The 21,340-nt window shown below is 44.6% G+C and overlaps 1 protein-coding gene across 3 annotated transcripts in view; it reads left to right on the forward strand.

Moving 5' to 3' along the window:
* Positions 1–21,340, forward strand: part of LOC126248449 (guanine nucleotide-binding protein G(I)/G(S)/G(T) subunit beta-1) — a 78,665-nt gene that overhangs the window by 28,007 nt on the left and 29,318 nt on the right. For all 3 annotated transcript variants that reach the window (XM_049949433.1, XM_049949435.1, XM_049949434.1), the window contains exon 7: positions 2,378–2,449. In XM_049949433.1, the coding sequence (XP_049805390.1) occupies positions 2,378–2,449 (72 nt within the window). The remainder of the gene's footprint in view (positions 1–2,377; positions 2,450–21,340) is intronic.

The raw sequence follows: 21,340 nt of genomic DNA on the forward strand, positions 1-21,340 counted from the left end.
GAAAACAACTGCAGGATAGATTTACTTAGGCACCTACAGTTTGTGATACAGGGTGCCCAATGGAGATGCTGATTTTGAAATTAAATATCTTGAAAACTAAGATTGATAGATGAGTTTAACAAAGGGTATGTTTATTGTAAAGCTGTAAGACTTTAACAGAAGTTTCAGAATAGTTAGAAAAGCTGCTAACAGATGGTACTCTAGTCACAATACATACTGCCAAAAATAGTGACACACATTTTAGAGCTATCAGTTCCACTATTGAGATGGGGAAGGTTAGTACCAAAGGAAAGACTTTAAATCGTGTATTTCAATGAACAAAAAGTTTTTATGGTACAGAAATACACAGAAAAATGCACAGTTATATGGCAAAAAGGTGCAGTGTCTGTATTTGATTTAATGTTCCAAAATGACCCAATATGAAAGCCATGCCCAAGCTCTTTGCCAAATTTCAATGGAAAGGCTGTGTAGATGATACATTGGGGAATGTGGGCCCCCCAGGCAAACTGTAGTTACGCCTGAAACTGTCGTCACTGTTTATGGAATTATTCAGCAAAGTCCAAGAAAATCTGTCCGAAGAATTGTAGCAGAGACTGGTTTGAAACATTCCAGCACACAGAAAATACTGAGACACAGCCCACATGTTTCTATTCAAAATGCAAAGCTACCAGGCCTTGCATGTATGAGCTGAGAGACTTAGGGGATGGCTTTGTGAACCACATTCTCACAATTATTTATAATTAAGAATTTGATGTTGACTGCATCTTGTTCACAGATGAAGTATGTCTCACCTGAATGGTGTCATTAATAAACAAAACAGGCAATTTTGGAGTTCCAAAAAATCTCAGTTTGTGTAAAGCGAAACCACTGTATTCTCCCAAAGTTACTCACAGGGTTGCAGTTTGCTGCAGAAGCATCATTGACCCTATTTCATGCAAGAAAAGATAACTAGTGAACGTTAAATTAAAATTTTGGAGGTGTTAGTTGCTACACAGCTGGTATTGGAGGATTGTCCAGGCACCAAGTGGTTCATGGAAAATGGAGCCAGACTACATCACACTGAACAGGTGTTTCACTTTCTTGGTGACTACTTTGGGAATAGCCATTGCATTGAATTATTGCACATTTGCTGGCACAGGGATATTCACCTGATCTGACTTCCTTAGAGTACTTTGTGGGAGCACACTGAGGGACACCATCCACATGAACCATCCCACCATGCTATACAAGCTTGAATTGACGATCTGTGTGGTATCTGAAGCCATTTCTGTTCATTCATAGCAAATTTCATTGTTCGCTTGCACCACCTCTGTACTGCAGATAGTGGATATTTTGAAAAGATCGTGATGTGATTGCAAAGACTTCTTGTGGAGGGCAAGTTTAATTATGCTCACTAATACTTTAAGAGGTGTACAGTGCCATCGGTGAGAAGTTTTTTGAACTACTGCAAAAGTTCTGTATAAAATCTTTATAGTTTTCACAACGAACATACCATCTGTTGCACTGGTTTGTTGTTCTTTGTTTTAGAGATACTTAATTTTTAAAACAGTGCTTCTTCGCTGGGCACCCTGTATCACAAACTACAGGTGCCTAAATAGACCATGTCAGTCAAAAGTTTGCGTGCTGGATTAATAAAAACTAAAGAAAAGTCAGTGGTTTTAAAGCTTGGTGTTCCACATCCCCCTCCACCCAATTCAATACAGTGTACACAATGTTCATGTGACCTTGTTAAACTGTCAGAAAAATCATTCTTTGGGATATTGCTTAACTCGCACATGACATTTGTGCCTTCTGTGTCTCGGCAGAACATAAGACCCCATTATGCAGTTTGTCATTTTGTGATAGATTGGTGTAAGTCTTGTTACCAAAGATTTTTCGCAGTCTTGTCACTTGTGATAATTATTTACAGAAAAGAATTAACTGCATTTTTCATTACAATCAAGTTGCAGCTGGTGTCCATGTGTCGTTTCTATTAATGAGTCGAGGTCTACGGAATGAACTTTGCACTCTCTCTTCTCTTTCTCAAAACAGTCTGGCTAATGTCTTGAACTCTTCTTTGTGACATTGCTCAATTATAATTTGTGGCATTAAAACATTGACACACTGGGGCCACACACCCAGTAGTTAGGTTTATCCTTGCTCACAACTGACTGGTTGACTGCCCACATGTTGTATACACTTGATAGTTCAAACTGCCGCCATAGTCTTTGCAGTGGTGCTGCTTATTCTCCTGGAATAATACGTCTGAAATTTATGGATGGTTGGTGTATTTGTTAGAAATATTGTTTGAATGACTCTTCATGTAAATGTGACAGAGTATCTTAACTAATTGTACCTTTTATTAATATTTATCAGTAAACTTTTATTTCTGTTGCAGTTGTGGGACATCAGAGAGGGTTCATGCAAGCAAACCTTTCCTGGCCACGAGTCTGACATCAATGCTGTAACGGTGAGTATATGGTACCATAGACTCCATTGAAATCTTTCAGTGCAACTTCATGTGGTTATATTGCATCAATATTACTTGACAAAAGTGATGGGAATTTAATTCAGTGATCTTCAGATTAGGCAAAGAGAGAGAGAGAGAGAGAGAGAGAGAGAGAGAGAGAGAGAGTAGTTGTCAAAATTCATGTTCTCAGGGTGTGTGAATCTCGTATTAGTTCAATTAGTTTCTGCAGGTTGAGGTTTCTATTTGTGCCCTGGATATGCAAGTCTCTTTTTTTTTTATGCATATGTTGAAATACTGATGATTGTCAAAGATGACACGAGGTTACATTCCTCCTGCAAGTTATGCTCTGCATAGGGGTTTGTTCCCTATGTCTGCATTCACAGTTACTTTTGTTGAGTTCTGCTGCTGCAAAAATTGCATTTTTAGCAGCTCCAGTGCAGGATACCAAGCTTTGTGGAGTTGGTACTCAGTGTCATGATTAATGAGGTTACTTCTGCTACCTGCATCTCTACTGACTCTTAGAACAATGTCCCCGTATATGGAAATCTGTGCCAAAGCCCTCATGTTTTTGTACATTGTGATACAATTAAATTCCAGACAGTGCTGAACAATGGCTGATCTAGTTACCTGGCACAGCCGGGTGTGCTTCTGATGTTATTGGCATCTGATGTCCACTGCCCTAGTGATTTTGCCGACGTACAACACGTCACATTGGCAAGATGTATCATAAATTTCTGATCTTCATAAACCAAGGTCAGCTTTCACTTTCCCAGAAGTCTTATTATAATGATATTAATGCTTCTGAGAATCTTACAAATATTGTCAGAAATTGAGGCCCATGGGGCAGGTAAATTACGGCCTTTGCTTCATCTTGATCTTCTCTAATATGTGTAGTGGCTGGTTGAAAGGCCTCTGAATCTGTTTGATTGTGCATCCATTTTTGCAGAAGACTGAGCCTAGAACTATGTTTCTGATGTCTGGTGTGACAAGGTGTTTGCCCTCTGGACCAGTGTCTTAGGACTCCATTATTATGTGAAGACAGTTCGTAGCTTGCAGGTATAAATCAGTGTGCTTTGGTTTCTAATAACACGCCAGGCCAAATGACCCATCTGCTCTCCTTTTGACCAGTACATGCAAAAATGACAGATCACCGTAACTTTCCAGTTCTGTGGCGAACTTTATATTCAGGTAGCATGAGTTAAGATGTTGTAAAATCTAATTGAGCCTTTTGCTATCATGGGGTCATGCGCTTTACCCAAGTAAGCCTGCGAGTTTGTTTCTAGCTGTCTCTATGCTTCCTCCTCAGATGTCTCCAAGAACAGATTGGCAACCACTCGAGACAGGGGGTTGCCCATGGCCATTACTGTCTGCTTGTAATATTGGCCCCACACAGAAAAATGTTAGTCCATATACAGTGTGTTTCAGAAGTGATGGTCAATAACTCGCACATGGAAAGTACAGGCCAAAAGTAGCTAAAAAGCTCCTATAAACATGGGTCCACAAATCAGCCGTTACTGATGTATTGCATTAATTCAAGTTAGTTCCTAACTGTAAATGCCCCTGGATACCATGGTATTTGCATTGGTATCACAAGGTTTGAGATACTTTCGTTTATGCATGCACAACTAGTTCCCTTTCCCCCTCCATGCACTGTGCAGTACCAGCCTCACTGTTATGAGTGGGAAGGCACCATGGACAGAGGTTGCCCTTTATGTATGACATAACAAGTGGCAGTGCTCTTGAGGCTGCACGATTGTATGAAGAAGCTTTTCCTCTCTGCAGGCAATGGGACAGGCACCAGTGCCGTAGAGAAACTGGGAGTTTTGCACACCATGTATGAGAATGGTGACCCAGATCAGCCGGCCGGGGTGACCGAGCGGTTCTAGGTGCTACAGTCTGGAACCGCGAGACCTCTACGGTCGCAGGTTCAAATCCTGCCTCGTGCATGGATGTGTGTCATGTCCTTAGGTTAGTTAGGTTTAAGTAGTTCCGGAGTTTCAAGTTCCCCAATCGGATCTCCGGGGGGAACCAGGTTAAGAGGAGCTTCACGAAGAGTAAGATGGTGCAAAGAGAAGCACTGCATAGGAACATGGAATGTAAGATCCATGTATCAAGGAAAACTAGACATAGTGAAAAGAGAAATGGAGAAAATTAACATCGACATATTGGGAATAAGTGAAATGAGGTGGACTGGCATGGGAGAATTTGCTTCGAATGGCCATATGGTGTATTATTCTGGGCACGATAACAACAGAAGTAATGGAGTAGCCTTCATAGTTAGTGATAAAGTGAGAAAGGCTGTAATGGGATGCAAATATAAAAATGATAGAATGATGTCCATCAGACTTCAAGGTCAGCCCCTCAACATCACAGTAATTCAAGTTTATGCACCAACAACCAATGCTGAAAAGGAAATTATTGACCAGTTCTATGGAGATTTACAAGAATTACTACTGTCAACACCAAAAAAGGATATCGTCTTCATAGTTGGAGATTGGAATGCAAAAGTGGGAAATGAAGCTGTAGAAGGTATAACAGGGAAATATGGTCTTGGTACAACAAATGAAGCTGGACAGAGACTCCTAGAATTCTGCCAAGAAAATTCATTGATAATTACTAATACACTGTTTCAACTACCAAAATGACGCCTATATACCTGGACTTCGCCAGATGGCCAACACCGGAACCAAATTGATTACATACTTTGTAATCAGAGGTGGAAGAGCGCGGTTCAGTCAGCTACAAGAAGACCTGGGGCTGACTGCGGATCAGATCATGAGCTACCGATTGCAAAATTTCGGCTGAAACTTCAGGATGTAGCAAAAAGTATCCCAACTTGCAGATACGACCTTAACTCTATACCCTCCGACTATGCTGTAGAGGTACAAAACAGATTTAATGTATTACAGCTGGAGGACAAAAGCTCGCAAGAGATGTGGACAGAAGTAGCTAATACTGTCAAGGAGGCCGCAGAGAAACACATTCCCAAGAAAAGGAACAGTAAGAAGGCTAGATGGCTATCAGTTGAGGCACTGAAAGTTGCAGAAGAATGAAGGAAAGCAAAAATCAAGGGAGGGAGATCAGCTATGTTTGAATTGAATAAAGATTTTCAGAAATTAGCTAGAAGAGAGAAAAATATATTCTTTAATGTACAGTGCAAGGAAGTTGAAGATAGTAACAAAATGGGGAAGACAAGAGATCTTTATAAGAAAATTAGAGAAATTAAAGGAAAATTCCAGGCAAAAATTGGAATGATAAAAGATAGAAACAGGAAAGATCTGAGTGAAGCAGAGGATGTTAAGAAAAGATGGGCAGAATATGTAGAAGACCTATACAAGAAAGAACTGCATCATGACAGGGCTCCTACTGCTGATGTTAATGTTAATTTAGAACTAGAGCCAGATATTTTGGAGAGCGAAATCCAGTGGGCCCTTGAAAATATGGCTGATAACAAAACTAGTGGACATGATGAAATACCATCAGAATTGTTTAAAGTCACTGGAAAGGATGCAGTGAAAGTGCTGCGCTCAATGTGTCAAAATATGGATCATGCAGCAGTGGCCAGAAGACTGGAAAAGATCAGTATTCATCCCCATTCCAAAGAAGAGAAGTTCTAAAGAATGCTCAGATTACCGAACAATCGCACTTATTTCACATGCTAGCAAAGTTATGTTGAAAATCTTACAAAATAGACTTCGCCAATATCTAGATTGAGAGCTACCAGAAGAACAAGCAGGATTTAGGAAAGGAAGAGGAACTAGAGATCAAATTGCTAACATTCGGTGGATTATGGAAAAAGCGAGAGAATTCCAGAAAGATGTGTACCTCTGCCTTATTGACTACGCCAAAGCCTTTGACTGCGTCGATCACAACAAATTATGGAATGTACTGAAAAACATGGGTGTACCAGATCACCTCATTCATCTGATAAGGAGTTTATACCTTGACCAAGAAGCCACGGTGAGAACTATGTATGGAACAACGAAATGGATAAAGATTCAGAAAGGGGTCCGGCAAGGCTGCATACTGTCACCGTACTTATTCAATCTGTATGCAGAACATGTTATGAGGAATGCGAGGCTAGATGAAGCAGAAACAGGAATTAAAATAGCTGGAATAAATGTAAACAACCTCAGGTACGCGGATGATACGATCCTGTTTGCAGAAAGTGAAGAAGAATTGAGAACACTCTTACTGAAGGTGAAAGACGAAAGTGAAAAGGCCGGTCTTATGCTGAATGTGAAGAAAACGAAAATTATGGCAACTACACCTACCAATTCGTGGGATATAGCAGGAGAAACCATGGAGGTAGTGACCACATTCAGTTATCTCGGTTCCCAGATCTCTGCTGATGGCGACTGCAGCCATGAAATCCGGAGACACCTGTTGCTTGGTAGACAGGCGATGTCAAACCTTGACAAAGTTATAAGGTCCAGAGATATAAAACTAGCAACAAAGATCCGTATTGTGAGGGCTATGGTCTTTCCAGTTGTGATGTATGGATGTGAGACCTGGACCATTAGAAAGGCTGAACGGCGAAGAATGACTCCTTCGAATTGTGGTGCTGGAGGAAACTTCTTAGAGTTCCATGGACTGCAAAGAGAACCAACAGATCAATATTGGAGCAAATTAAACCAGATTTCTCCATGGAAGGTCTAATGTTAAAACAAAAGCTGACCTACTTTGGACACACAATGCGAAGGCATGCCTCGCTGGAAAAAACAGTAATGCTGGGGAAGATTGAAGGAACTAGAAGAAGAGGACGTCAGAGGATGAGATGGATTGATGGCATTACAGGAGCAGTGTGTTCCAACCTGGAAGGTCTACAGGAGAAAGTGCAAGACAGGAAAAAGTGGCGTGATTTGGTTCATAGGGTCACGAAGAGTCGGAACCGACTAAATGAATAGAGAGAGAGAGAGAGAGAGAGAGAGAGAGAGAGAGAGAGAGAGAGAGAGTGAGTGTTCTAAGTTCTCGGGGACTGATGACCTCAGGTGTTAAGTCCGATAGTGCTCAGAAACATTTGACCCAGATCCATAAAACCAGATGTTGAGGAAATGGTGTAGGCCTACATGAACGTCAGAGTGCTTCAACGAGGAGGATTGCTACCCAAGTGTGTGTCCTACTGAGTCATAACAGTGTGTGGTGGAATTAACATTGGCAAGTACTCTGTCCATATCTCCAGCGAGTGCAAGCCTTCAATGATGCAGACCTCCCTCCCTAGAGAGGATTTCTCCCAATGGGTGCAAAAGCAGTGTACCCTGAATCACCTGTTTGTAAGAAGTATTCTGTTCACGAATGAGGCTGGATTTACTTGTGACCGTATTTCTCAACTAACATAACTCTCACATTTCGTCCGGTGTCAATCCTAATGCAGCACATTTCATGACAGCAGTGTTATTTGTTGAACGTCAGGGCAGGACTGCTCAAAGACTGCATAATCGGATCACACTTTCTACCACAGAAAGTAACCGGACAGAAGTACGTGTAGTTCCTGTGGATTGTACTTCCAGATGCACGTGATGATGTCTCACTGAACAAACACCTGAACATGTGGTTCATGCACGACTGTGCTCCCTCACATTTTTATTTATGAGTGTGCTGGCTTCTAACTTACGGTCAACATTGGTTAGGTAGAGCAGGGCCTACGCAATGGCCTCAAAGGGCTGGATTAAAATTCCATGGACTTCATTGGGGGGGGGGGGGGGGGGGGGCGGAATGTCAAAAGCCTTATCTATGCTACTGAGGTCAACTCTCTTAAGAAATTATACTTGTGGATCAAAGCAGCCTTCCAGCGTTTAGAGAATTCTCCAGAACTGCTTGAGAGGATTTGCAACTCATTTCAGACAAGAATTCAGTGTTGCATTCAGATGCATGGACATTATTTCGAGCACCTACTTTAACGTTTAGAGATGCCGTGTGTTCCTAGAAGCTAATGATCTGAAACAGAAAGTGTTGTATCACAACAATGGTTGATTTGTGCACCCGTGTTTATTGGAGCTTTCTAGCTACTTTTAGCACGTACATTCAACGTGTGAGTTATTGACCATCACTTCTGAAACACCCTGTATGTCTGAGCAGGTCCACTAGAGCACTATCAAATTTATCTATTCCAGTGAGTGTTTTCTGTGGTACCTTGGTAAACAGGGAGACCACATCAAAACTGACAATTACATGAGATTCTGTGATATGTAGTTGCTCAAGACACTAAAGAAGTCCTCAATTGTGGATGTGGTGAATCCACTTGCCCACATATGGGCTCAGTGACATTGGCACATCAATGTACCCACCAGGTAAGTATTTGAAGAAACTGGTGACAATTGGGTGTGTTGGCATACCATGTTCGTGTACTTTTGGCAGTCCATACAGTTAATGTTGTACTGGTGCTCTAGACCATAGTTGTTAGAAAATAATCATGCAGGCATGGCTGTTGCCTCAGAGCTGTGGTTGTCTTGTCCAGCCTGTCCGTAGGGTCATATTCTGAAAATATGTATGCTGCATCCTCCAGAAGTTAATAAAATTTCTCATCATAATCCCTCTGCTGCAAAATGAACATAGTTTCCTTTGTCTCCTGGCAAAACCACAATGCTGCAGTCTTCTAGAGCTTTTTAAGTGTTGCCAGTGACTTCGCTCAATTTTTCCCTTCATTGTAGTAGTACACTGCAGCCTAGCAGTGTCATGCAAAACAATCACCAGTGACAATGGCTTGAGTACTTCCATTGCTTATTCCTACCACTGAAGCAATTTCAGAAAGATTTGTCTGGCCCCTTCTGCAATAAAGTCCTGTGTGGCATGAACGTCATCCACTGCGATGCTTGCACAGGGTCATCTTCAGTGGTTATGTCACCCACAGCTACCCATCCTGCCACAGATGTTTAATACCATTCATACACTTAGGTTTTCAAAGCGGTTCTTCCCCAAACTGCACAGAGCCTCATCAAAATTTCCAGATGTTTTGGGGCCTTCTTTCACAAGAAACTTGGTAATTTTGCACTTGGTGGCCTCACTTGAGTGATCATACCCTGCTAACTGTGGCATCACAGTGCGATTCTAGACATCCCCGGCAACATCCCGTCAAGGTTGCACACATTTCTGTTCACAACCACAGCTGTAAGATTTAAATTCTGGTTCATGTTTAATACGCCATCATACTCTTAAACCCTGAAACCTGTCCATAAGGGTTGGGATTTTCTCTGATCTGTGATCAGTCAGCTGCCACAAGAAGCTAAATGACAAGCACATGTTGCTTGATTATTGTCATCGCAGATGGGCACAGTCAGCTGATATGGAGAGTCGCACAAGAACTCTCATATCTGTGTAATATCCCTCAAACCATTCTCCACCGAGGGACTTGCCGCAATGGTTAGCACACTGGTCTTGCATTTGGGAGGACTGCAGTTCAAACTCCCATCTGGCCATGAAGATTTAGGCTTTCCACATTGTGCCTAAATCGCTCCAGGCAAATGGAGGAATGGTCCATTTGAAAAGGGCACGTCCTATTTTCTTCCCCATCCTTTCATAATCTGAGCTTGTGCTCCATCTCTAATGACTTTGCAGTTGACAGGACATTAAACTCTGCTTGCTTACTTCCTTCAAATAATTCTGACTGGTAGATAGCAATGGGGTAGTATATTGTCTGACTGGACATACTTGTGACACTGTGATGTACTGTAAGTGAACAGTGAGCATAATTGATAGTTTCTTGTATTGGTGACTTGATACTAGATAGCAAACATATTGGAATATCCCTTGTATCTTATTTAAACATCACTGACGCTTTTAAGTGAATCAGCTACTTGGCTGAACAGTTTGTGCGATGTGGGCAAGTGGGATATATCACCTCTTCGTGTTTCCAATGTGCTATTCTTGAGTGTCGGCATGCACTGCTTAAACGTCTTCTCTTCAATAGCTGCTTTGTTTCTGTTGTGAATGAAATTGGTGTCTCTAGGTGGTGGTAAGCACACATTTTCAAGTAAGTTGTTAGTGTTTGAGTTCTTGCAGTGATTTAAGAACAAAGGTCTGTAATTGTCATGCCTGCATTCTCAAACCACATCCCAATAGTTTAAATTGAGAGTTTATTTTCTTCAGATATCTTCAGCCCTGCGGCATGTTTTGCTGTAGAAGTAACTTTATATCATCTCCTTCCATCTATGTATCAGCTTGATTTTGTAATGAGGTGAACTTGTAACTTAACCTCCTAACATACCTCTTGCTGTCTCAAAACTTTCAAAACCGTACCTTTTTTTCTGTGTATTTTACTTTTTTGAAAATACATTGCTTTGGAAACTCATTCATATGTTCATCTCGAAAATCTAAGAAGATATTGTAGATGGAAGAGCATAAAAGGTATTATTCCTAGATAACTTGGGCTCATCACAAGTCTCTACAGATGTTAGTTAAAACACAATGTTTATTACATAGACAGACATTTTTGAGTTACAGATAAAAATCAGGTGATAGAAAAGATACACATATGGCAGTCACACTAGAATGGTATTGGAAATCTGTTTCTGTATTACATATTCTGAAGTGTGATGTGATGCACAAGGGGGACATGACACTGGGGCAGTAGTATCGCGTTCCTCTCCAGACACACTTCCCACATGCTTCCTGCTTCTTGGAGCAAACTATGCATACTAGTGTTGGATTGATCTTTTTCTCCGTTGATTCGGTGACTTCTGGGAAATGTCTGTCAGTTGAGGAGGGGGCATTCGTGGGTTAAGAGAAATGACACACTCTTCGTATTTCTCAAATATTTTTTCCGAGAGGGTCTACGTAAATTCCAGTGAGTCCTTTTTCCCTCATGGATTTGCCATGCAAAATGAAATAATTTCAAAAAACAATTTGGTTTTCGAGAGCCTCATCATGTCTCGTGAGCTGTGCTTGCTCAACACAGGTACTCCCACCCATTTCTGTTCTACTATTGGGCCATTCTTTGCCATCAACTTCTCTTTCTGCTCTCATGCCCCCATAGACTGTTCAGTGGAAGTCATTGATGACCTTCATCTAGTGATCACTACTGACTCAGCATTCACTTACTGGATGGAGCATTACCTTAAGAGAAACCACCACAGTGGATGGTAAGCAGGGCTAACTTGATGCTGTTCAGCCCGTTGGCTGTGTTTGAACACAACAGTGTTAAGGAAGGGGTGGACCACATCAAGCGAGTAACCGTCGTGCCGCTGACTTACCAATCCGAAATTCCTCAGGTCGTCTTAAGAGGCAACCTGTTGTTTTTACAACCAGTGAGTGCCACTCAGCAGAAGGGTCAGGCATGTGGCTCTTCAGTGGTTAAAGTTCTGCCCAACAGTGGCGAACCTGACAGCATCTTGGGTTAAAAGCATCCAACGCTTGATGTGTAATTAAGAAGTACAAGAAAAAGGTCATGGCAAGTGTTCCCAGACTATATCAACCTTTCCACTTGGTCCACAATAAGTATGAGAAACTATCAGGAGGATTTCTGGTCAACAGTCACTTACCAGTAGTAGCAGTGTTGAAACAGGGGTGTCTCCAAACAATGCTGAGAGACATCACTCACGCACTGCCAGAGCATTTTGCAAAAACTACTGCCAATGCCAGCCAGGATCTGGCGTCTCACCACATCCATGCAGCTGCAAAGGTGGAACAAGTTGAACTTCAGATCCTACAATTCTGAGTCTTACAGCAGCCCTTTCTCCATGTGGGAGCTGCAGTTGGCACTGTCTGAGACTCATGAACAGCATCCAGTCACAACCAAATCTTGTACTGCATGCTTAAACATTAGCCAGCAGTGTCAAAAGAAATAATGCTTGAAAGTTTTACTCCTACATGGCAAACAGGTAACTTGCCCAACTTGTGGAGGGAGGCAATTCTGATACCTCTGCCCAAACCAGCCAAGGACTTACCATGTCCCAGTAGTTACTGGAGTGTCGCCTTTACTAGCTGTGTAGGCCAGGTGCTGGAGTGAATGATTAACCATCGTGTGGTCTGGTTGTTAGAGACCAGGCAACTTCTTAGCCACTCACAGTGTGGATTCCAGAGATTTTAGTCCACTGTCACCAGCTTGATCCTACTACAGGTGGCTGTTAAGCAGGCTATCTTATGCACACTCACTGTCCCACTATATTCTTTGATATCAGCAAGGTGTACAATACAACTTGGAGCTCCTCATTTTTTAACTTACACTTCAAGTTCCGTAGGACCAAATTGAGGAGCTAACCTCAGATCATGGAACGTGTCAGTATATGAAATTACAACATAAAAGTAATAACAGGTAAAAGTAAATGTTTATGAACTCGAAAAAGTCACTCCATAAGTTTACTTAAATGCAATTAACAATACAAGAAGAATCAGCTTAATTTTTTCAAGAAATTCCTCAAACCCGTGAGGAAACTCTTTAGTTTCGGTTTGAAAGTGTGTGGATTACTGCTAAGATTTTTGAATTCAGGTGGTAGCTTATTGAAAATGGGTAAAGCAGTATACTGCACACCTTTCTGCACAAGAGTTAAGTCCAATCCAAATGCAGGTTTGATTTCTGCCAAGTATTAACTGAGTGAAAGCTGCTTATTCTTGGGAATAAGCTAATATTGTTACGAAGAAATGACAGTAAGGAATATATACATAGAAAGAAAGATCCTTTATCATTTAGCTGCAGTATAGCAGGTCAGCAACTGGAAGCAGTTAATTCCATAAATTATCTGGAAGTAGGCATTAGGAGTGATTTAAAATGGAATGATCATATAAAGTTGATCGTCAGTAAAGGAGATGCCAGACTGAGATTCATTGGAAGAATCCTAAGGAAATGCAATCCGAAAACAAAGGAAGTAGGTTACAGTACACTTGTTCACCCACTGCTTGAATATTGCTCACCAGTGTGGGATCTGTACCAGATAGGGTTGATAGAAGAGATAGAGAAGATCCAACAGAGAGCAGCGCGCTTTGTTACAGGATCATTTAGTAATCACAAAAGTGTTACAGAGGTGATAGATAAACTCCAGTGGAAGACTTTGCAGGAGAGACGCTCAGTAGCTCGGTACGGGCTTTTGTTGAAGTTTCGAGAACATACCTTCACTGAGAAGTCAAGCAGTATATTGCTCCCTCCTACGTATATCTCGCGAAGAGACCATGAGGATAAAATCAGAGGGATTAAAGCCCACACAGAGGCATACCAACAATCCTTCTTTCCACGAACAATATGAGACTGGAATAGAAGGGAGAACCGATAGAGGTCCTCAAGGTACCCTCCGCCACACACCGTCAGGTGGCTTGCGGAGTATGGATATAGATGTAGATATAGATATAGATATATTGAGAGGTCTATGTCAAAATACCCAGACTCGTGAACAGGGGTCGACAAGAGGTTCGCGAACTTACACCATGTATTGCCCGAAAATTGTGCCAAAAATATCCTTTTAGAATGGGAAGAGTTACCCCAAAGTATAATACCATATGACATAAATGAATGAAAATAAGCAAAGTAGACTAATTTTCGTGTCGAACTATCACTCACGCCAGGTACTGTTCGAATAGTAAAAATGGCAGGATTAAGTCTTTGAACAAGATCCTGAACGTGGGCTTTCCATGACGGCTTACTATCTGAACACCTAGAAATTTGAACTGTTCAGTTTCAGTAATCATATGCCCATTCTGTGAAATTAAAACATCAGATTTTGTTGAATTGTGTGTTAGGAACTGTAAAAACTGAGACTTAACTGTGATTTAGCGTTAGTTTATTTTCTACAAGCCACGAACTTGGGTCATGAACTACACCATTTGAAACCAAGCCAGTGTTGCACACAACATCCTTTACTACCAACCTAGTGTCATCAGCAAACAGAAATATCTTAGTTACCTGTAATACTAGAGGGCATATTTATATAAATCAGGAACAGGAGTGGCCCCAACACTGATCGCTGGGGCACCACCCATTTGACCGTACCCCACTCAGACCCCACATGACAGCCATTTTCAACATTGTGAATAATGACCTTTTGCTGTCTGTTGCAAAAGTAAGAGGTGAACCAGTTGTGAGCTACTCCCTATATTCTGTAATGCTCAGACTTCTGGAGCAATATTTTGTGATAAAAACAATCAAATGCCTTAGTTAAATAAAAAAATATACCTAGCTTCCGAAATATTTTGTTTACCTCATCCAGTACCTCACAGAGAAAGGAGAATATAGCATTATCAGTTATAAAATGACTTCTAAAGCTGAACTGTATATTTGATAGCAAACTGTGGATATAAAATGATCAATTATCCTTGCATACACACTTTTCAATAACTTAAGCAAACACTGATGGCATAGAAATACGTCTGAAATTATCCACATTATCCCTTTCTCCCTTTTTAAAAAGCGGCTTTACTACGGGGTACTTTAATTGTTCAGGGAACTGACCATTTCTAAAGGAAAAATTACAAATATGGCTAAATACAGGGCTAACATGTGCAGCACAGTACTTTAATATTCTGCTGGACACTCCATCATAACCATGAGAGTCCTTAGTCTTCAGTGATTTAATTATTGACACAATATCCCCCTTATCTGTATTTCAGAGGATTATTTCAGGCATCAATCTCAGAAAGGCATTTGCCAAGTAATAGGATTCCCGGTAGAAAGTAAATTTTTATTTAATTCACCAGCAATGCTCAGAAAATGACTGTTAAATACTGTACATTCATCTGATTTATCAATAACAGAAACATTTTTACTACGAACTGACTTTATATTGTCAATCTTGTGCTGCTGACTAGACACTTCCTTCACAACTGACAATATGGTTTTAATTTTTTGCTGTGAATTAGCGATTCTATTTGCATACCACATACTCTTTGCCTTCCTAATAACATTTTTAAGCATATTACAATACTGTTCGTAATGGGCTACTGTAGCTTGATTGTGACTACTTCTAACATTTTGATAGAACTCCCACTTTGTTCTATGTGATATCCTTATCCCACTAGTCAGCCACCCAGGCTGCCTATTACTGCTAGTACCCTGTTTAGAATGCTCTAATGGAATTCAACTCTCAAAGAGCATTAGAATTGTGTTACGGAAAGCATTATATTTGTCAACCATGTCATCGGCACTATAAACATCCTGCCACTCTTGTTCCTTGACAATGTTCAAAAAACTCTCTATTGCTGTTGGATTAACTTTCCTACATAGTTTGTAATTAAATATGACATTTGTTTGAGTACTAAAGCCTTTTCAGTGTTAAAATTTGTGCATCATGGCCTGAAAGGCCATTAACCCTTTTACTAACAGAATGCCCATCTAGTAATGAAGAATGAATTAAAATATTGGCTATGGCTGTGCTACTGTTCCCCTCTACTCTAGTTGGAAAAACAGTGTCTGCATCAGATCATTTCCCCCCTGCGGGTCTGGGGTAAGAATAGGCCCGAGGTATTCCTGCCTGTCGTAAGAGGCGACTAAAAGGAGTTTCAACCGTTTCGGCCTTCCGTGTGATGGTCCCCCTTTGGGTTTGACCTCCATTTTTCAAAATTCTACAGAAGTACGAGCCTTTTGGGGAAGGACACCTTACGTGGTGTCTCACTGGTCCTCAGTGCACTAAGACCTTGGCACTCAGCATTGTAACGGCGTTGTAACCACACCTGCTATTCCTCCAATTGGGCCTAAACGCCTGATGGGTTGCACAAGTTACGCCCATAGTGTGTCCCCCATCTGCACCTACGATCATGATGGACTTTCCATGGCACCAGAAATCCAGCATGGTAGCCAGCCCGTTGTGGTGGGGTCATCATGTACCCTGTAGGTTGTAGCCCCCTGACAACACAGGGATCGTACTGCCGATACCTGAGCTGCACGCTCCCCACGTCGGCCAAGGAGTAGATGCCCGTCTCCTTGGGGCATCAGGACTCCCGGCAACGGTCATCCTGCCAGGTGGCCCTTGCTGAGGCTGGGTGGCGCCCGTGGGGAGAGCCCCTGGTCGGAGTGGGTGGTATCGGGGCGGACGTTTCGCAGATGAAACGTCAACATGTATCGGGTCGCTCTGCGGCCGAGTCTTTTAAAAAGAAAGGTACTGTCTCTGGTTCTCCTGCCCTTTCCCCCTTGGCCACTCCCTGGGAGGAAGGACAGGCCCGCCGGCTTGGGGCGAAGTACTTCCCCCGCTATTTAGTCTGTTCTCGGACCGATGGGGGGACGTTCGCCACCTCAAAGCCCATGTTCTTTGTCCAGCACATCGACGACATCTTCGGGGAAATCGAGGCTCTCAGTAAAATGCGTTCGGGGTCTGTTCTTATAAAGACCGCCTCCGCCACACAGTCAGCGGCACTCCAGGCGTGCGACCGACTAGGGGACATCCCAGTGTCTATTGTCCCGCATCTGGCACTGAATAGGACGCAGGGGGTTATTTTTCATCGGGACCTCCTGCTGCAATGTGACGAGGAGCTCAGGGCCAACCTGGAGCGCCGAGGCGTGCATTTCGTCCGGCGAGTTCAACGCGGCCCCAAAGACCGTCGCGTCGACACCGGAGCCTTTATCCTTGCCTTCGAGGGGGACGTTCTCCCGGAGAAGGTAAAGGTGATGTGCAACCGGTGCGACATGCGACCTTACGTCCCGCCTCCTATGCGCTGCTTTCGGTGTTTGCGCTTTGGGCACATGTCGTCATGGTGTGAGGCTGAGCCCCTTTGTGGCGATTGCGGACGTTCTCTTCGTGAGGAACATACATGCACCCCACCACCTCGGTGCGTCAATTGTCCTGGCATCCACTCGCCTAGATCTTTAGACTGCCCCGCGTATCAGAAGGAGAAGATTCAAGAATTAAAAACTTTGGATCGTCTCCTTATTCTGAGACCAGGAAGAAGTATGACCGCCTCCATCCTGTGACGTTGACAACTTCGTTTGCCTCAGTCGTGTCCACTCCTTCCACAGTATCCTCACCCCTCTCCTGTCCCCCCTCCACCTCCTCACCCCATCTGGGGTCTATGCCTCCGCCTCCCAAGTCCCTCCCTTCCAAATCCTCCCTCGCGGCCCCTGCCCCCTCTGCCCCGGGGGCCACCCTTCCTCCTCCTCCCCCTCCGCCGCCTGAGAAGCGATCCTCTTCTCAAGCGTCCATCGGGGAAACGTTCCGGACCCCGGCTTCCGAGGTCCGGCGTTCCAACACGAACCCCGTGCGTGAGGACCTTCTTCGGATCCAGCCCACCATCCCTGTGCCTCATCGGACTTCCAAGAAGGCCTCCAAGAAGAAATCTTTATCCCCCTCTCCACCTCGGTGTGTTTCGTCTGATGCTCCATCCGTGAGTCGCTGCTCCCGGTCGTCCTCAGTTTCGCCGGGACACTCTACTGCGAGGCGCTCAGCTGGCCTCTCGTTGGCGAATGATGCTGCCCCTCCTACGCAACCTGGGAAAGCGGCTGCCGCTGGCGACGACTCGATGGAACAGGCGGTTGTAGCGTTATTCCCTCGACACCTGGCCCTCAACGGCCGTCGAGGTGACCAGCTCTTCACCCGTTTGGTTCCCCCTCCTTTCTGACTAGCGATGGCTGTGTTACATTGGAACATAAGAGGTATTCTATCTAATCGGGAGGTATTACAACTGCTCCTCCGCCTGCATTGTCCGCTTGTCCTTGGTCTCCAGGAAACCAAGTTGCGCCCAACTGACCGTATTGCTTTTACCCACTATACCTCGGAGTGGTCTGACCTTCCCCCTGTGGACGGTATTCCAGCTCATGGTGGGGTCATGTTGCTCGTTCGGGACGATGTCTATTACCGTCCCCTCCCATTGACCACCCCACTCCAAGCAATAGCTGTCCGTATTACTCTTTCTGCTTTTACTTTTTCTGTTTGTACCGTCTACACTCCATCGTCATCTGCTGTTAGTCGGGCTGACATGATGCACCTGATTGTTCAGCTTCCTCCACCGTTTTTATTGTTTGGCGACTTCAATGCCCATCATCCCCTTTGGGGCTCTCCTGCATCCTGTCAGAGAGGCTCCCTCTTGGCGGATGTCTTCAACCATATCAATCTTGTCTGCCTCAATACTGGCGCCCCGACTTTCCTCTCGGACTCTACTCATACCTACTCCCACTTGGACCTCTCGATCTGTTATACCACTCTTGCCCATCGGTTCGAGTGGTATGTCCTTTCTGACACCTATTCGAGCGACCACTTCCCCTGTGTCGTTCGTCTCGTGCACCACACCCCATCCCCACGTCCTTCGAGCTGGAACATACCGAAAGCTGACTGGGGACTTTACTCCTCCCTGGTGACCTTTCCGGACCACGATTTTCTCAGTTGTGACAGTCAGGTCGAATACCTCGCGGCTGTTATCATCAATGCTGCCGAACGTTCCATTCCTCGTACTGCCTCTTCTTCACGTCGCGTTTCCGTCCCCTGGTGGAATGAGGCTTGTCGAGACGCCATCCGTGCTCGACGGCGTGCTTCACGCATCTTTCGCCGCCATCCTACGTTGGCGAATTGTATTGGATACAAACGACTCTGAGCGCAATGCCGTAGAGTCATCAAAGACAGCAAAAAAGCTTGTTGGGCCTCTTTCACCAGCTCCTTTAACAGTTTTACTCCCTCTTCTGTCGTCTGGGGTGGCCTGCGCCGGCTGTCGGGCATTAAGGACCGCTCCTCGGTACCTGGCCTGACTTCAGGTGATGAGGTCCTTGTTGATCCTGTGGATATCTCCAACGCCTTCAGCCACTTTTTCGCGGAGGTTTCAAGCTCCGCCCATTACCATCCTGCCTTCCTTCCCAGGAAAGAGGCAGAAGAGGCTCGGCAACCTTCCTTCCACTCGCTGAATCTGGAAACTTATAATGCCCCCTTTACTATGCGGGAACTCGAACGTGCACTTGCAATGTCCCGGTCCTCTGCTCCGGGGCCAGATGCCATTCACGTTCAGATGCTGGCACACCTTTCTCCGGCAGGCAAAAGCTTCCTTCTTCGTACCTACAATCGCGTCTGGACCGAAGGTCAAGTCCCCATGCGTTGGCGTGACGCCGTCGTTGTTCCTATACACAAACCCGGGAAGGATAGGCACCTTCCTTCTAGTTACTGCCCCATTTCTCTTACAAGCTGTGTCTGTAAAGTGATGGAGCGCATGGTTAACGCTCGATTAGTTTGGATTCTTGAATCTCGACGGCTACTTACCAATGTTTAATGCGGCTTTCATCGCCGCCGCTCCGCTGTTGACCACCTTGTGACCTTGTCGACATTCATCATGAATAACTTTTTGCGAAAGCGCCAAATGGTCGCCGTGTTCTTCGATTTGGAGAAGGCTTACGATACCTGTTGGAGAGGAGGTGTCCTCCACACTATGCACGGGTGGGGTCTACGCGGTCGCCTGCCCCTTTTTATTGATTCCTTTTTAACAGATCGACAGTTTAGGGTCCGTGTGGGTTCCGTATTGTCAGAAGTCTTCCTCCAGGAGAACGGAGTGCTTCAGGGCTCCGTCTTGAGCATAGCCCTTTTTGCCATAGCGATCAATCCAATTATGGATTGCATTCCACCTAATGTCTCGGGCTCTCTTTTTGTCGATGACTTCGCGATCTACTGCAGTGCCCAGCGAACATGCCTCCTGGAGTGCTGCCTTCAGCATTATCTAGACAGCCTATACTCATGGAGTGTGGCAAATGGCTTCCGGTTCTCTGAAGAGAAGACGGTTTGCATCAACTTTTGGCGATATAAAGTGTTCCTTCCGCCATCCTTACATCTCGGTCCCGTTGTTCTCCCATTCGTGGAAACAACTAAGTTTCTAGGGCTCACACTGGACAGGAAACTTTGTTGGTCTCCGCACGTCTCTTATTTGGCTGCCCGTTGTACACGTTCCCTTAATGTCCTCAGAGTTCTTAGTGGTTCATCTTGGGGAGCGGATTGCACTGTCCTGCTTCGCTTGTATCGGTCCATAGTCCGATCAAAGCTGGATTATGGGAGCATTGTCTACTCGTCTGCTCGGCCATCCCTCTTATGCCATCTCAACTCCATCCACCATAGGGGGTTACGTCTTGCGACCGGAGCTTTCTACACTAGTCCCGTCGAGAGTCTTTATGCTGAAGCTGCCGAATTACCATTGACCTACCGGCGCGACGTACTGCTTTGTCGGTATGCCTGCCAGCTGTTGTCAATGCCCGACCACCCCTCTTATCAGTCCTTCTTCGCCGATTCTCTTGACCGTCAGTATGGGTTGTATGTGTCTGCCCTGCTGCCCCCTGGAGTCCGCTTTCGTCGCCTGCTTCGACAATTGGATTTTGCCCTCCCTACCACCTTCAGAGAGGGTGAGAGCCCGACACCACCTTGGCTCCAGGCTCCGGTTCATGTTTATCTCAACCTCAGCTCGCTCCCGAAGGAGGGTACTCCGGCTGCAGTGTATTGCTCACGGTTTGTCGAACTTCGTGCGCGACTTGCCAGTCACACCTTTATTTACACTGATGGCTCCAAAACTGATGATGGTGTCGGCTGTGCCTTTGTCGTCGGGGCCGTCACCTTTAAATACCGGCTCCTCGACCAGTGTTCCAACTTTACGGCCGAGCTTTTTGCTCTCCATCAAGCCGTTCAGTATGCCCACTGCCACCACCATTCATCGTATGTACTCTGCTCTGATTCACTCAGTGCTCTTCAGAGCCTTGGAGCTCCATATCCGGTCCATCCCTTGGTGCAACGGATCCAGCAGTCCCTCCATTTTTTCGTTGAGGGTGGCTCTCCTGTCAGCTTTCTGTGGGTTCCTGGCCATGTAGGAGTGCCTGGGAATGAGGCGGCTGATGCTGCAGCCAAGGCTGCAGTCCTCCTGCCTCGGCCAGCCTCCCATTGTGTCCCGTCATCTGACGTTTGTGGGGTTGTTTGTAAGAGACTTGTGTCCTTGTGGTGGGATACTTGGTCCTCACTTCAAGGAAACAAGCTCCGGGCAGTAAAACCGTTCCCAACTGCTTGGACAACCTCCTCCCGACCATCTCGG

The sequence above is a fragment of the Schistocerca nitens genome, chromosome 3 (assembly GCF_023898315.1).
Source record: "Schistocerca nitens isolate TAMUIC-IGC-003100 chromosome 3, iqSchNite1.1, whole genome shotgun sequence".
Lineage (NCBI taxonomy): Eukaryota > Metazoa > Arthropoda > Insecta > Orthoptera > Acrididae > Schistocerca > Schistocerca nitens.